The sequence below is a fragment of the Macaca thibetana genome, chromosome 11, assembly GCF_024542745.1.
Source record: "Macaca thibetana thibetana isolate TM-01 chromosome 11, ASM2454274v1, whole genome shotgun sequence".
Classification (NCBI taxonomy): domain Eukaryota; kingdom Metazoa; phylum Chordata; class Mammalia; order Primates; family Cercopithecidae; genus Macaca; species Macaca thibetana.
Window position 1 is genome coordinate 107,493,812 of NC_065588.1, and position 16,555 is coordinate 107,510,366.

General features: G+C 49.2%; 1 protein-coding gene across 2 annotated transcripts in view; it reads left to right on the forward strand.

The window, feature by feature from the left end:
- The window catches only part of CUX2 (cut like homeobox 2), a 280,830-nt gene that overhangs the window by 252,671 nt on the left and 11,604 nt on the right, over positions 1 to 16,555 (forward strand). For both annotated transcript variants that reach the window (XM_050749630.1, XM_050749629.1), the window contains exons 19-20: positions 11,818 to 12,087; positions 16,308 to 16,496. In XM_050749630.1, the coding sequence (XP_050605587.1) occupies positions 11,818 to 12,087; positions 16,308 to 16,496 (459 nt within the window). The remainder of the gene's footprint in view (positions 1 to 11,817; positions 12,088 to 16,307; positions 16,497 to 16,555) is intronic.

Consider the following 16,555-nt stretch of genomic DNA (forward strand, 5'->3'; position numbering starts at 1 on the left):
TATTGTTTTCTGTATATTTCTATATGTTTTTAATAGTTTATTATAAATACAGTGTTTGATTTTAAAACTCCTCTCCATAAGGCTGTAACGAGGATTAAAAGCAGCCATGCTGGCCAGGTGCGGTGCCTCATGCCTGTAATCCCAGCACTTTGGGAGGCTGAGGCAGGCGGATCACAAGGTCAGGAGATTGAGACCATCCTGGCTAACTCGGTGAAACCCCGTCTCTACTAAAAATACAAAAAATAAAAATAAAAAAATTATCCGGGCTTGGTGGTGGGGCCTGTAGTCCCAGCTACTGGGGAAGCTGAGGCAGGAGAATGGTGTGAATCCAGGAGGCGGAGCTTGCAGTGAGCTGAGATCGCACCACCGCACTCCAGCCTGGGCAACAGAGGGAGACTCCATCTCAAAAAAAAAAAGCAGTCATGCTAATAACCAGTGGTCAAAGTGCTTTGTCCTGTAATCTTCATGTCAGTCTCCCCCAAAGGGACTGTTTATCATTCCCATTTCACAGATAAGGAAATCCAGAGGCACGGTGGTGCAGTGACTTGCCCAAGGCCACCATCCAGTGAGTGACAGAGCTAGGATGAGCACCCCGGGCTGTGGGCCATCAGGCTCCCTGCCCCCTAGGGTCCCCAAATGCGCCTACCAAGAGCCTACCTCACAAAAGACTTCCATCCTTTTTTTGTTTTATAGTGTTGTTGTGGGGGAGGGGTTGGTCTTTGTTTATAATGTGCTGGCAGGGGAGGGGTTGGTTTTGTTTTATAGTGTTATAGAGGGGGAGGGGTTGGTTTTGTTTTATAGTGTTATAGAGGTGGAGGGGTTGGTTTTGTTTTATAGTGTTATAGAGGGGGAGGGGTTGGTTTTGTTTTATAGTGTTATAGAGGGGGAGGGGTTGGTTTTGTTTTATAGTGTTATAGAGGGGGAGGGGTTGGTTTTGTTTTATAGTGTTATAGAGGGGGAGGGGTTGGTTTTGTTTTTTTATAGTGTTATAGAGGGGGAGGGGTTGGTTTTGTTTTATAGTGTTATAGAGGGGGAGGGGTTGGTTTTGTTTTATAGTGTTATAGAGGGGGAGGGGTTGGTTTTGGTTTTACAGTGTTGTGGTGGGGGAGGGGTTGGTTTTTATTTTATAGTGTCGTGGGGGGTTGGTTTTGTTGTATAGTGTTGTGGTGGGAGGGGTTGGTTTTGTTTTATAGTGTGGTAGGGGAGGGGTTGGTTTTTGTTGTATAGTGTTGTGGTGGGGGAGGGGGTTGGTTTTTTGTTTTATAGTGTGGTGGGGGAGGGTTTGGTTTTGTATAGTGTTGTGGTGGGGAGGGGTTGGTTTTTGTTTTCTAGTGTTGTGGTGGGGGAGGGTTTTGTTTTGTTTTGTAATGTGGTGGGGGAGGGGTTTGTTTTGTTTTGTAATGTTGTGGTAGGGGAGGGGTTTGGTTTTTTGTTGTATAATGTTGTGGTGGGGTAGGGGTTGGTTTTGTTTTATAATGTGGTGGGGGAGGGGTTTTGTTTTGTAATGTTGTGGTAGGGGAGGGGGTTGGTTTTTTGTTGTATAATGTTGTGGTGGGGGAGGGGTTGGTTTTGTTTTATAATGTGGTGGGGGAGGGGTTGGTTTTGTTTTATAATGTGGTGGGGGAGGGGTTGGTTTTTTGTTGCATAGTGTTGTGGTGGGGGAGGGGTTGGTTTTGTTTTATAATGTTGTGGTGGGGGAGGGGGTTGGTTTTTTGTTGCATAGTGTTGTGGTGGGGGAGGGGTTGGTTTTGTTGTATAGTGTTGTGGTGGGGGAGGGGTTTTGTTTTATAATGTGGTAGGGTAGGGGTTGGTTTTTGTTTTCTAGTGTTGTGGTGGGGGAGGGGTTTGTTTTGTTTTATAATGTGGTGGGGGAGGGGTTGGTTTTTGTTTTCTAGTGTTGTGGTGGGGGAGGGGTTGGTTTTGTTTTATAATGTGGTGGGGGAGGGGTTTTGTTTTGTAATGTGGTGGGAGAGGGGTTGGTTTTGTTGTATAGTGTTGTGGTGGGGGAGGGGTTGGTTTTTTGTTGTATAGTGTTGTGGTGGGGGAGGGGTTGGTTTTGTTTTATAATGTGGGGGGGGGGGGTTGGTTTTTTTGTTGCATAGTGTTGTGGTGGGGGAGGGGTTGGTTTTGTGTTTTGTAATGTGGTGGTGGGGGAGGGGGTTGGTTTTTTTGTTGTATAGTGTGGTGGGGGAGGGGTTGGTTTTGTTTTGTAATGTTGTGGTGGGGGAGGGGTTGGTTTCTTGTTGTATAGTGTTGTGGTGGGGGAGGGGTTGGTTTTGTTTTATAATGTGGTGGGGGAGGGGTTGGTTTTTTGTTGCATAGTGTTGTGGTGGCAAGGGTTGGTTTTGTTTTATAGTGTGGTAGGGGAGGGGTTGGTTTTTGTTTTATAGTGTTGTGGTTGGGGGGAAGGGTGTGTTTTTTGTTTTATAGTGTTATGGGGGAGGGGTTGGTTTGGTTTTGCTGTGTTGTGGTGGGGGGGAGGGTTTGGTTTTGTTGTATAGTGTTGTGGTGGGGGAGGGGTTTGTTTTATAGTGTGGTAGGGGAGGGGTTGGTTTTTGTTTTATAGTGTTGTGGTTGGGGGAAGGGTGTTTTTTGTTTTATAGTGTTATGGGGGAGGGGTTGGTTTGGTTTTGCTGTGTTGTGGTGGGGGAGGGTTTGGTTTTGTTGTATAGTGTTGTGGTGGGGGAGGGGTTTGTTTTATGTTGTGGTGGGGGAGGGGTTTGTTTTATAGTGTGGTGGGGGAGGGGTTGGTTTTTGTTTTATAGTGTTGTGGTTGGGGGAAGGGTGTTTTTTGTTTTATAGTGTTATGGGGGAGGGGTTGGTTTGGTTTTGCTGTGTTGTGGTGGGGGAGGGTTTGGTTTTGTTGTATAGTGTTGTGGTGGGGGAGGGGTTTGTTTTATACTGTGGTAGGGGAGGGGTTGGTTTTTGTTTTATAGTGTTGTGGTTGGGGGAGGGGTGTTTTTTGTTTTATAGTGTTATGGGGGAGGGGTTGGTTTGGTTTTGCTGTGTTGTAATGGGGGAGGGGTTGGTTTTGTTGTATAGTGTTGTGATGGGGGAGGGGTTTGTTTTATAGTGTGGTAGGGGAGGGGTTGGTTTTTGTTTTCTAGTGTTGTGGTAGGGGAGGGGTTTGTTTTGTTTTGTAATGTTGTGGTGGGGGAGGGGGTTGGTTTTTTGTTGTGTAGTATTGTGGTGGGGGTGTTTTTTGTTTTACAGTGTTGTGGTGGGGGAGGGGTTGATTTTTTGTTTTATTGTGTTGTGGTGGGGGAGGGGTTGATTTTTGGTTTTTTTGAGAAAGAGTCTAACTCTGTCACCCAAGCTGGAGTGGTGAGCCACTGTGCCTGGTCTGTGGTGTTATGTTTTAACTAACTTTTTTATTGTGGTAAAATTCACATAACAGATGGGCACCGTGGCTCACACCTGTATTCCCAGCACTTTGGGAGGCCGAGGCGGGCGGATCATCTGAGCCCAGGAATTTGAGACCAGCCTGGCCAACATGGAGAAACCCCGTCTCTACTAAAAATACAAAAATTAGCCGGGCGTGGTGGCAGGCACCTGTAATCCCAGCTATTTGGGAGGCTAAGGCGAGAGGATCACTTGAACCCAAGAAGTGGAGGTTACAGTGAGCCGGGATGGCACCACTGCACTCCAGCCTGGGTGACAGAGTGAGACTCTGTCTCAAACAAACAAACAAACAAAAAAATCACATAACATAAAATGTACCTTTTAAACCATTTTTGAAGTGTACAAGGTGTGTGACCATCACCTGTATCTAATTCCAGAATATTCCCACCACCCCAAAAAGGAACCCCATACCCATCCAGCAGTCATTGCCCATCCTCCTTCCCCCCAGCTCCTGGAACTCCACTTTCTTTCTGTCTGGATTTGCCTCGTCTGAATGTTTCATGTAGATGGAATCCTGTACTACTTGACCTTCTGTAGCTGGCTTCTTTCAGTTAACATGTTTTCAAGCTCATACAAGCTGTAGCATGCAACAGAATTTCCTTCCTTTTTTGTGGCTAAATGATATTCCATTGTATGGCTAGACCCCATTTTGGCATTTTGAATAATGCTGCTATGAAAATTTGTGTACATATTTGTGTATGAACCTCCATTTTCAGTTCTTTGGTCATATATCTAGTACAGTTGGCTAGATCATATGGTAACTCTGTGTTTAACTTACTGAGGAAGTTCAAAGAGTTTCTATTTCTCCAGGTCCTTACCAACATGGGTTATGTCCCATTTGTTGGCACTAGCCATCCTGGTGGGTGTGTAAGTGGTATCTCACTGTAGTTTTTATTTGCATTTCCCCAGTGTCTGATTGTTTTGGTTTTGAATTTTATTGTCATGGAAGGATTTGACTACAGGTAGGATAGAGGTAAACAGAGAAGATGGAGAATGGTGTTCCTTGTGGAAGGAACAGCACGGGCAGCGGCTAGGAGGTGGGACCATGCACAGCCTGGGAAGGGATGTGAGTAGAGGTGGCGGTGGGGGGGTCCCCTGCTCTCCCAGAATAGGAAGCCAAGGCTAGGCGCAGTGCCTCGCGCCTGTGTTCCCAGGACTTTGGGAGGCTAAGGCAGGCAGATCATTTGAGGTCAGTTCAAGACCAGCCTGACCAACATGGCAAAACCTCTTCTCTACAAAATACAAAATTACAAAAATACAAAAATTAGCCGGGCGTGGTGGCGGGTACCTGTAGTCCCAGCTACTCAGGAGGCTGAGGTATGAGGATTGCTTGAGCCTAGGAGGTCAAGGCTGCAGTGAACCGGAGTGAGTGCATTCCAGTCTGGACAACAGAGCGAGACCCTGTCTCAAAAGCAATAATAATAATAATCAGGGAATCAGGCCTAGAAGTGGCTACTGTAACTGCTGGCCCTAGGGAGAGGGTGGTGATGGCAGATCCACCCTCACAGCCTCTGCTTGTTCATAACCCACTGGGCCTGGAAGCAAAAGGGTGTATCCATTGCCCACAAAGTCCCACAGAGTCTGGCTGTGGGGCTGGGTGTCAGGACCTGTCCCAGCCCCTCATGTGTACGCCCTGGCTGCTGAGGCGGGCAGGGACCAGCGCTGGAGCCCTGACCATACCCGTTACTGAGGTTGAGCCAGATGCCATGGGAGGGTTATAAAGCATGCCCTTATCCCCATGCCCACTGCCAGGCGCAGTCCCAGGTGTAATCAGCACTACCCACCGTGGCAGCATCAGTATTCCAGACCCTTCCATCTGAGGCTTCTCAGAACTCTCAAACAGTCAAGGAAGCCCTGTCCTGTCCCCATACACAGTCCCTCTCTTCCCTCTGTCTCTCTTCTGGTCTCTGTCTCTCTCCTCCAATTTATTTATTTAATTTATTTATTTATTTATTTATTTTTGAGACAGAGTCTCACTCTATCGCCCAGGCTGGAGTGCAATGGTGTGATCACTGTAACCTCCGGCTCCCGGGTTCAAGCAATTCTCCTGCCTCAGTCTCCCAAGTAGCTGGGATTACAGGCACCCAACTAATTTTTTTGCATTTTTAGAAGAGACAGGTTTTGCCACGTTGGCCAGGCTGGTCTTGGACTCCTGACTGCAGGTGATCCACCCACCTTGGCCTCCCAGGGTGCTGGGATTACAGGCCTGAGCCACCGCGCCCATTCACCTCCAATGTCTTCTTTCTGTTTTTCTCACTCTGCATTTTTTTTATTCACCTCTCTCTCTCTCTCTCTCTCTCTCTCTCTCTCTGTCCCCTCCCCCCGCCCACCTCTCTCTCTCTCTCTCTCCCCCTCTGTTTGCTCTGTCTCTCGCTCCCTGACCCTCCTTGTCCCTCCAGGGCTCTCTTTCCATCTCTCTTGCACCGTCTCTATCTCTCCAGGAGAGATAGATTTCCCAGGATCTGGAACTTTCTGTAGTAAAATAAGGAAAGTCCCAGGCAGAGTGGGACGGGTTGATCACTCTGCTCTCTCCTCTGTCCCCAGCTGCCCACAGCCAGGTCTAGCGCCCCACCCTCAAGCCCACCAAGGCAGGAAGACCCCCCCTCTCCCTGTCATCACCTCCCTCTCCAGACAACCCAGTTGTTCACATGTGACCCCGCAGCCCTGTACTTAGCACACTCCTCCTGATAGAGATCATTTCTGAACCTTTCCATCGCTTTCTCAAAGTGCGAGGAGTCAGAAAGGTGGCTTTCTGCCTGGGGGAGTGGGATTCGGGGGTGGCTGTGTTCTTTCCTGCCAGTCATCTGAGTTTATCTCCATGTCATCCTGTTCGCTTCGCTTCTTGACCCTCTAGGTTGGGACATGGGTGCAGACAGTTTTCCAAGAGGCAGACGCCTTCAAAGACCCTCAGTTTTTTGTGGTTTTTTTGTTTGTTTGTTTTTGAGGTGGAGTCTCGCTCTTTCACCTAGGCTGGAGTGCAGTGGCGCGATCTCAGCTCACTGCAACCTCTACCTCACAGGTTCAACCAATTCTCCTGCCTCAGCCTCCAGAGTAGCTGGGGCTACAGGTGTGTGCCAACACACCCGGCTAATTTTTTGTATTTTTAGTAGAGATGGGGTTTCACCATGTTGGCCAGGCTGGTCTCAAACTCCTGACCTCAGGTGATCCACCCGCATTGGCCTCCCAAAGGGCAGGGATTACAGGCGTGAGCCACTGTGCCCGGCCCAAAGACCGTCAGTTTTCCAGCTGGCCCCGGCCCCTCTCCTGCTGCCAACAGTGGGCAGATACCTGGGACAGACTCTCACTTTCCCAGGCTGGCCCTCCCACACCAGCATGGCATCAGTGCTGGCAACAGTGAGCCTGGGACATGCCCACATCAGCCTCAGCATCACACGGATGCCACCTGGATGGCCAGGATCAGCTCACTTGGGGCAGGGGGCACAGTAGACTTCTTGAGAGCCCACGGTCACAAAGGGCTGTGATGCTGCTACTTGGAACTCTGGAGCTTCACCTTGCCCTTTTCAGGAGTACTCAGGGATCCTGGCTGAAAATACTCCATAGGCATCTGCTCAGAGCCCCTGCCCTACCCCCAGGCTCTGGGGACTCATCTGTGACTAACTTGTAGTCCTTGCCTTCAAGGGGCTCACAGTTGGTAGATGAGAGGACAGTGTGGGGCATAACCCAACCCCAGCTCAAGTCCTGGCTTTGCCATTTATTGCTGTGTGATCTTGGACACGTTGCCTAACATCTCTGAACCTCAGTTTCCTCATCCATAAAATGGGATGACATCGTACTTACCTTTTAGAGGTGTCACGAGGGTCACTTGAGATCATGAGCATTGGCCAGCCGCAGTGACCCACGCCTGTAATCCCAACACTTTGGGATGCCGAGGCAGGAGGATCACTTGAGTCCAGGAGTTTGAGACCAGCCTGGGCCACATAGTGAAACCCTGTCTCTATTTAAAAAAAAAAAATTAAAAAGAGATCATAGGCATAAAGCACATAATACTACACTGGGCATGTAGTAAGTGCTCAATAAAGGGAATTTATTAGCGTCATCATCATTGTCATCAGTAAGGAAGAGATCTGGCCCAAGCAAGAAATTATGGCAAACTGTGACAATATATACTCAAGGTGCTATTAGACCCCAAAGGTCTAATAGACCTCAGGGAAGGGACATTTAGGACTGAGTCTTGAGGAATGCTTAGGCATTCAGGATTAGAAGAAAAGTCCTCAGGATGGCAAGACCAGCCTGAGCAAAGACATAGGGGCTTAGAGAGGAGCCTAGATGTTTGTGAAGGGGAGTGAGGGGGATGCTGTAGCTCCAGTTGGCGGGGTAGGCAGGGACAAGGGAGTTCAGAGCCTTAATCAGCAAGACAAGGTGATAGACATTTCTTGTGCAAGGGGCAATGGGGAGCCATTGATGATTCTGGAGCATAGGAGTGGTCTGATCCATGTGACCGACTCACCCATGACAGAGAAGGAAGGAACCCTTCCTGGGCTCCGGATGTCTTTTCTGAAAGTAAAGCTATTGCTCCCTTTTCTTTTAGCTGTCATACATTGTAATGGTTATTTTAACAACTTTGCAGCAGGCGGCAGTCGAATGCCTCAAGGAAGAGGCATCTTTTTCTATTGGGATTAGGTGTGGCCAGCGCTGGGATTCCTAGACCACACACCATGCTTGCCAACCCGTTAGGGCTGCCTCCCTGGGGACGCCCCCACGTGTCCTGGTTTCTCAGGAGGCTCAGCCCACACTGGGACTCCCATGGGTGCCTCTAATGCTCCAGGAGGTAGAGGTGGTGGAGGAGGTGGAGGTGGGCCCTTGCCTCATGTGATCTCATGGAGGCCCTCGATGGCCCCAAGTAGGGTCAGTGTGTGTGTAATGCTACGTGTCTTATGGCCCCATTTAACAGATGCAAGGACGGAGGCTTGGCAAATTCATCCACCCGAGATCACAAGCCCCAGATATCTTTCACATCGTTTTTCCAATATATATTCACACAAAATGTCTTTTGAAAAATGAAAAATGGGCCAGGCATGGTAGTTCAAGCCTGTAATCCCAGTACTTTGGGGGGCTGAGGTGGGTGGATCACTTGAGGTCAGGAATTCAAGACCAGCCTGGCCAATATGGCGAAACCCCATCTCTACTAAAAATACGAAAGTTAGCCAGGCGTGTTGGCACACGCTTATAATCCCAGCTATGGGGGAGTCTGAGGCAGGAGAATCACTTGAACTCAGGAGGCTAGGTTGCAGTGAGCCAAGATCATGCCACTACACTCCAGCCTGGGTTGACAGAGTGAGTGAGACTCCATCTCAAAAAAAAAGAAGAAAAGAAAAAAAATGAAAAATATAGTTTAAAAATCTGTCTGCTTTTTTTTTTTTTTTTTTTGAAACAGAGTCTTGCTCTGTTGTCCCGGCTGGAGTGCAGTGGTGTGATCTCAGCTCACTGCAAGCTCTATCTGCCAGGTTCAAGTGATTCTCCTGCCTCAGCCTCCCGAATAGCTGGGATTACAGGCATGCGCCACCATGCCCAGCTAATTTTTGTATTTTTTAGTAGAGATGGGGTTTCACCATTTAGCCAGGCTGGTCTCCAACTCCTGACCTTAGGTGATCCACCCACTTTGGCCTCCCAAAGTGCTGGGATTACGGGCATGAACCACTGCACCCATCCCCAGTCTAGCTTTTTAAATGTGACATTGCACTATGGACATCTTTTCATTACATTTTCTTTCATTGCCTCGGAAGAGCCCACTGCAGGGATTTCCCGTATGTTATTCAGCCAGTCTCCTGTGGTTGATCTTGTAGATCATTGCTGACTTCTTTAGTTGTTGCCGTTTATTTAACTTTTCGTTTTGAGGTAACTTCTAATTTACAGAAGAATTGAAACAGAAGAACAGCAAACTTCCTGTACTGTACCCCGTTTGAACAGTTATTAATTTTGCCACAATCATGCTCTTTCTCTGCCATTTGAGGAATTCGTTGACATCTTGTCCCTTTAGCCCTAAATACTTCAGCAAGTGCTTTCCAAAAACAAGAAATTTTACAGTGGTAAAATCCTGGCATGTATCCTACCATCTATATTCAGGTTTCTTCAGTTGTCCCAGTAATATCCTTTATATGTTATATAAATTTTTAGATACAACATATAAATCTTGGCCAGGCGCTGTGGCTCATGCCTGCAATCCCAGCACTTTGGGAGGCCGAGGCAGGTAGATCACTGAGGTCAGGAGTTTGAGACCAGCCTGGCCAACATGGTGGAACCCCATCTCTACTAAAAATACAAAAATTAGCCGAGTGTGGTGGCGTGCGCCTATAATTCCAGCAACTGGGGAGGCTGAGGCACAAGAATCTCTTGAACCCGGGAGGTGGAGGTTGCAGTGAGCCGGGAACACTCCACTGCACTCCAGCCTGGGTGACAGAGTGAGACTCTTGTCTCAAAAAAAGAAAAATTAGGCCGGGCGCGGTGGCTCAAGCCTGTAATCCCAGCACTTTGGGAGGCCGAGACGGGCGAATCACGAGGTCAGGAGATCGAGACCATCCTGACTAACACGGTGAAACCCCATCTCTACTAAAAAATACAAAAAAAAAAAAAAGAAAGAAAAATTAGCCGGGCATGGTGATGCACACTTGTGGTTCCAGCTACTCGGGAGGCTAAGCGGGGAGGATCACTTGAGCCCAGGAAGTCGAGGTTGCAGTGAGTTATCATTGAGCCACTGCATTCCATCCAGGGCAACACAGCAAGACCCTGTCTCAAAATGAATTAATTAAATAAAATATGTAAATTTCTTTTCCCTGTCCAGGATGAGATTCGAGATCACTTGTGTTTAGTTTTCATGTTTTGATTTGGACAGTTCTGCCTTTCTTTGTTTTCTAGTGTTGCCCTTTCTGAAGAGTAGAGGCTGTTACTTCCTGGACAGTCTGAGTTTGGTTGCCTGATGTTCCCTCGAAATCAGATTCGAGCTGTGTACTTGGGGCTGGGAATATCACAGAAGTGATGCCGTGTCCTTTTCAGGCCATCCTCTCAGGAGGCCCACGTTGCCAACTCATCCTGTGATTGATGATAGTAACTTGGATCATTGGTTAAGATGATGCCCACCAGCACCTGTAATCCCAGCTACTCAGGAGGCTGAGGCAGGAGAATCACTTGAACCCAGGAAGCAGAGGTTGCAGTGAGCTGAGATCGCACCACTGCACTCCAGCCTGGGTGACAGAGAGAGAGTCCAACCAGGTCTCTCTGCTGTGAAGTGGCTACTTTTCCCTTTGTAATTACTAAGCATCAACCAGGCGCAGTGGCTCATGCCTATAATCCCAGCACTTTGGGAGGCCGAGGCAGGTGGATCGTGAGGTCAGGAGATCCAGACCATCTTGGCTAACATGGTGAAACCCTGACTGTACTAAAAATACAAAAAATTAGCAGGGCGTAGTGGCACATGCCTGTAGTCCTAGCTACTTGGGAGGCTGAGGCAGGAGAATCACTTGAACCCGGGAGGTAGAGGTTGCAGTGAGCCGAGATCACGCCACTGCACTCCAGTCTGGGCGACAGAGCGAGACTCCGTCTAAAAAAAAAAAAAAATGGCCAGGCGCGGTGGCTCAAGCCTGTAATCACAGCACTTTGGGAGGCCAAGACGGGCAGATCACAAGGTCAGGAGATCGAGACCATCCTGGCTAACATGGTGAAACCCTGTCTCTACTAAAAATACAAAAAAAAACTAGCCGGGCGAGGTGGCGGGCGCCTGTAGTCCCAGCTACTCGGGAGGCTGAGGCAGGAGAATGGCGTAAACTCGGGAGGCAGAGCTTGCAGTGAGCTGAGATCTGGCCACTGCACTCCAGCCTGGGCGACAGAGCGAGACTCCGTCTAAAAAAAAAAAAAATGGCCGGGCGCAGTGGCTCAAGCCTGTAATCCCAGCACTTTGGGAGGCCAAGACGGGCAGATCACAAGGTCAGGAGATCGAGACCATCCTGGCTAACATGGTGAAACCCTGTCTCTACTAAAAATACAAAAAAAAACTAGCCAGGCAAGGTGGCGGGCGCCTGTAGTCCCAGCTACTCGGGAGGCTGAGGCAGGAGAATGGCGTAAACCCGGGAGGCAGAGCTTGCAGTGAGCTGAGATCTGGCCACTGCACTCCAGCCTGGGCGACAGAGCGAGACTCCGTCTCAAAAAAAAAAAAAAAAAAAAATTACTAAGCATCATGTGGGGAGATACTTGGAGACTTTGTAAATATACCAGTCTAGTCCTCATCAAACTTTCATCCACTAGTTTTAGCATCCAGGGTGGTCCCTACCTGAGTGATTATTACTACAGTGGTTGCAAAATGGGTGGTTGGCAACTCTTGGCTGTAAGAAGCAAGCTTCCCGAAACTGGATGTTGTCTGTGCCAGATTATAGTAACCGCCTTCTCTTTCTCTGTGGCCCACAGCCAGTCCCACAGAACCAAGGTCCTCACCATCCCCACCCCCCAGCCCCACAGAGCCTGAGAAGAGCTCCCAGGAGCCGTTGAGCCTGTCCCTGGAGAGCAGCAAGGAGAACCAGCAGCCAGAGGGCCGCTCCAGCTCCTCGCTGAGCGGGAAGATGTATTCGGGCGGCCAGGCCCCAGGGGGCATCCAGGAGATCGTTGCCATGTCCCCCGAGCTGGACACGTACTCCATCACCAAGAGGGTGAAGGAGGTCCTCACAGACAACAATCTAGGTACGGAGCAGGTGGGAATCAGAGAGGCCGCCTCCCACCTGGGTTGGCTCCTACTTGCCTTGAAAAGGTGTCTGGAGCTGTGACCCAGTGGCTCATACCTGTAATTCCAGTGCTTTGGGAGGCCAGGGAGGGAGGATCGATTGAGGCTAGGAGTTTGAGGCCAACCTGGGCAACATAGCAAGATCCCATATCTTTAAAAAGCTTTAAAAAATTAGGTGAAAACTCCATGCATACCAACTTCACACGTGTTGGTACATGCCTGTAGTCCTAGCAACTCAGGAGCCTGAGGCAGGAGAATCGCATGAGCCCAAGAATTCAAGGCTGCAGTGAGCTATGATCATGCCACTGCATGCCAGCCTGAGCAACAGAGCAAGACTTTGTCTCTAAAAAAAAATAAATTAATGACTGGGCATGGTGGCTCACACCTGTAATCCCAGCATTTTGGGAGGCCCAGGCAGGTGGATCACCTGAGGTCAGGAGTTCGAGACCAGCCTGGCTAACATGGTGAAACCCCATCTCTACTAAAAATACAAAAAAATTAACTGGACGTGGTGGCGCATGCCTTTAGTCCCAGCTACTTGGGAGGCTGAGGCAGGAGAATCACTTGAATCTGGGAGGCAGAGGTTGCAGTGAGCCGAGATCACACCACTGCACTCCAGCCAGGGCGACAGTGTGAGACCCCATCTCAAAAAAAAAAAATCAATCAATAAAATAAAAAATAGGCCGGGCACGGTGCCTCACACCTGTAATCCCAGCACTTTGGGAGGCCAAGGCGGGTGGATCCCCTGAAGTCAGGAGTTCCAGATCAGCCTGACCAACATGGTGAAACCCCATCTCTACTAAAAATACAAAAATTAGCCAAGCATGGTGGCAGGCACCTGTAGTCCCAGTTAGTAGGGAGGCTGAGGCAGGAGAATCATTTGAACCTAGGAGGCGGAGGTTGTAGTGAACTGAGATTGCACCACTGCACTGCACTCCAGCCTGGGCAACAGAGTGAGACTCCATCTCCAAAAAAATAAAAAAGCTTCCTAAAATTAGCTGCAAACTTCATGCATACAAACTTCACACTTTGTAGTGAATGCCTGTAGTCCTCAGGAAGCTGAGGCAGGAGGACCGCACGAGCTTAGGAATTCAAGGCTGCAGTGAACTATGATCCTGCCATTGCTCTCCAGCCTGGGCGACAGAGAAAGACCTTGTCTCTAAAAACGTTAAATTAAAAAAAAAAAAAAAAAAGATAAAAGTGCCCATGGTGAGATCCCAGGGCACTGGAGTCAGCCCCAGGGCATCCAGGACCCTCTGTGAGGCATCTGGCTCTGACCTGGGTCTGGGATGGGACAAAGGGAGGTGAATGCAGTCTGAGAGTACCTGGAATTATCAGTCCACGGCTTTAAAAACTTCCTTCCAGGAAGATGTAGAGAACCCCAATCACTGCAGAACTCCAGCTCAGTCCTCAGCCAGTGCTAAGGTCCTTGCCAGCCACAGTGGAGAAATCTCTTCTAGGGCTCTTTCCCTTTTTGGGACACAAATTCCTCTGAGTCTTAAATGCAGGTGATGCCCCCCTCCCAGAGGGATGTACACAAACCCCAACATTTTCACTACAATTTCTATTATAAAAATAAGACATATTCGGCCGGGCGCGGTGGCTCAAGCCTGTAATCCCAGCACTTTGGGAGGCCGAGACGGGCGGATCACGAGGTCAGGAGATCGAGACCATCCTGGCTAACACAGTGAAACCCCGTGTCTACTAAAAAGTACAAAAAAAAAAAACTAGCCGGGCGAGGTGGCGAGCGCCTGTAGTCCCAGCTACTCGGGAGGCTGAGGCAGGAGAATGGCGTAAACCCGGGAGGCGGAGCTTGCAGTGAGCTGAGATCCGGCCACTGCACTCCAGCCTGGGCGACAGAGCGAGACTCCGTCTCAAAAAAAAAAAAAAAAAAGACATATTCATAGTTTTAAAATATACCGAACAGTACAGGAAAAAAACAAGTTACTAAAAAAGTAAATAAGTCCCTCCACACTGGCCTCTCAGTCACACTCCTGTGTGTGTGTGTGTGTGTGTGTGTGTGTGTATTTTTTTAAGATGGAGTCTTCTGTCACCCAAGCGCCAGACTGGAGTTCAGTGGTGCGATCTCAGCTCACTGCAACCTCCACCTCCCAGGTTCAAGCGATTCTCCTGCCTCAGCCACCCTAGTAGCTGGGATTACAGGCATAAGCCACCACTCCTGGCTAATTTTTGTGTTTTTAGTAGAGTAGAGACGGGGTTTCACCATGCCGGCCAGACTGGTCATGAACTCTTGACCTCAAGTAATCCTGCCACCTCATCCTCCCAAAGTGCAGGGGTTACAGGTGTAAGCCACCGTGCCCAGCCTACACTTCAGTTTTTTAATGTCTCCTTGACACTTTCTGAACACATACAAGAACATATATACACTTAATTTCCTCTCCTTTTTTTCTATATAGATGAAATGACACACATAGTGCGTTGCAACTTGTTTTGAAAAATGAACACTAGGCTGGGTGTGGTGGCTCACACCTGTAATCCCAGGACTTTGGGAGGCTGAGGCGGGAGGATTTTTGGAGGTCATGAGTTCCAGACCAGCCTGGGCAACATGGCGAAACCCCGTCTCTACAAAAAATAGAAAAATTAGCTGGGCGTGGTGGTGCGTGCCTATAGTCCCAGCCACTCGGGAGGATAAGGCAGAAGGATGGCTTGAGCCCAGAAGACAGAGGTTGCAGGGAGCCAAGATCACACCACTGCAGTCCAGCCTGGGTGACAGAGCCAAATCTTGTCCCAAAAAAAAATGAAAAATAAAAATACAAAAATTAGCCAGGTGTGGTGGCTCAAGCCCATGATCTCAGCTACTTGGGAGGCTGAGGTGGGAGGATCACTTGAACCTAGGAAGCAGAGGTTATAGTGAGCTGAGATCACACCACTGCACTCCAGCCTGGGTGATAGAGTGAGACCCTGCCTCAAAAAAAAAAAAAAAAAAAAAAAGAGAAAAGAAAAATGAACAGCATTTTGTGGACACCTTCCCATGTTAGAATAATTCTGTAGGCCGGGTGCGGTGGCTCAAGCCTGTAATCCCAGCACTTTGGGAGGCCGAGACGGGCCGATCACGAGGTCAGGAGATCGAGACCATCCTGGCTAACACGGTGAAACCCCGTCTCTACTAAAAAAAATACAAAAAACTAGCCGGGCAAGGTGGCGGGCACCTGTAGTCCCAGCTACTCCGGAGGCTGAGGCAGGAGAATGGCGTAAACCCGGGAGGCGGAGCTTGCAGTGAGCTGAGATCCGGCCACTGCGCTCCAGCCTGGGCGACAGAGCCAGACTCCATCTCAAAAAAAAAAAAAAAAAAAAAAAAAGAATAATTCTGTCACCTGCATTCTTTTTCACCATTGGAAAGTGTTTCAGGCCATGGATGCGCCACAGTTTTTTACCTAACTGATGGGTATTTTGACTTTTTCCACTTTCCTGCTGCCTCTAAAAATAAGTCTGTGTGACCTTGGGCAAGTACAGCTATCCCAGGAAGTGGAACTGCTTGCTCCAAAACTGTGCATATTTAAAACTGGGATGGAATCTGTCAAATTATCCTCCAACATGGTGTTACACATTTGTATGTATGATGTTGGCAGACAATTTCAGGGATCTCCTAGGAGTAAAGAACCTCTTAAACTAAAAAAGCACTTTTGGGCCGGGCCCAGTGGCTCACACCTGTAACTGCAGCACTTTGGGAGGCCAAGGCAGAGGGATCACCTGAGGTCAGGAGTTCGAAACCAGCCTGGCCACCATGGGAAACCCCATCTCTACTAAAAATACAGAAATTAGCCAGGTGTGGTAGTACGTGCCTGTAATCCCAGCTACTCGGGAAGCTGAGGCAGGAGAATTGCTTGAACCTGGGAGGCAGAGGCTTCAGTGAGCCAAGATCATGCCACTACACTCTAGCCTGGGCAACAGAGCGAGACTCTGTCTCAAAAAAAGAAAAAAAGAAAAAAAATTTTTGTTGGTTGCTGCCTCGTCCGGCCCCCAAATCTCTTTTACAGACAGGCCCCCCTCAGCTTCACATCAGGTGCGGGTCCTCTGCCGTCTCTGGCCCTCCCTTCTGAGTCAGTGGAGATAGCCTCGAGGCTCTCCCCTGTGTCTCTGGCCTGTTCCATGTCTCTCCTGGGAGCAGGCTTCTCTGCCCAGCCTGGGGTAACAGGTTGCTCCCCTCCCTTATCCCCAGGGCAGCGGCTGTTTGGGGAAAGCATCCTGGGTCTGACGCAGGGCTCCGTGTCTGACCTGCTGTCCCGGCCCAAACCCTGGCACAAGCTGAGCCTGAAGGGGCGGGAGCCTTTTGTCCGCATGCAGCTGTGGCTCAATGACCCCCATAACGTGGAGAAGCTGAGGGACATGAAGAAGCTGGAGAAGAAAGGTAAGACTTGGGCAGGGGATGGGCCCCAGCACTGGATCTCAGATTTTCCCCAGAACCAT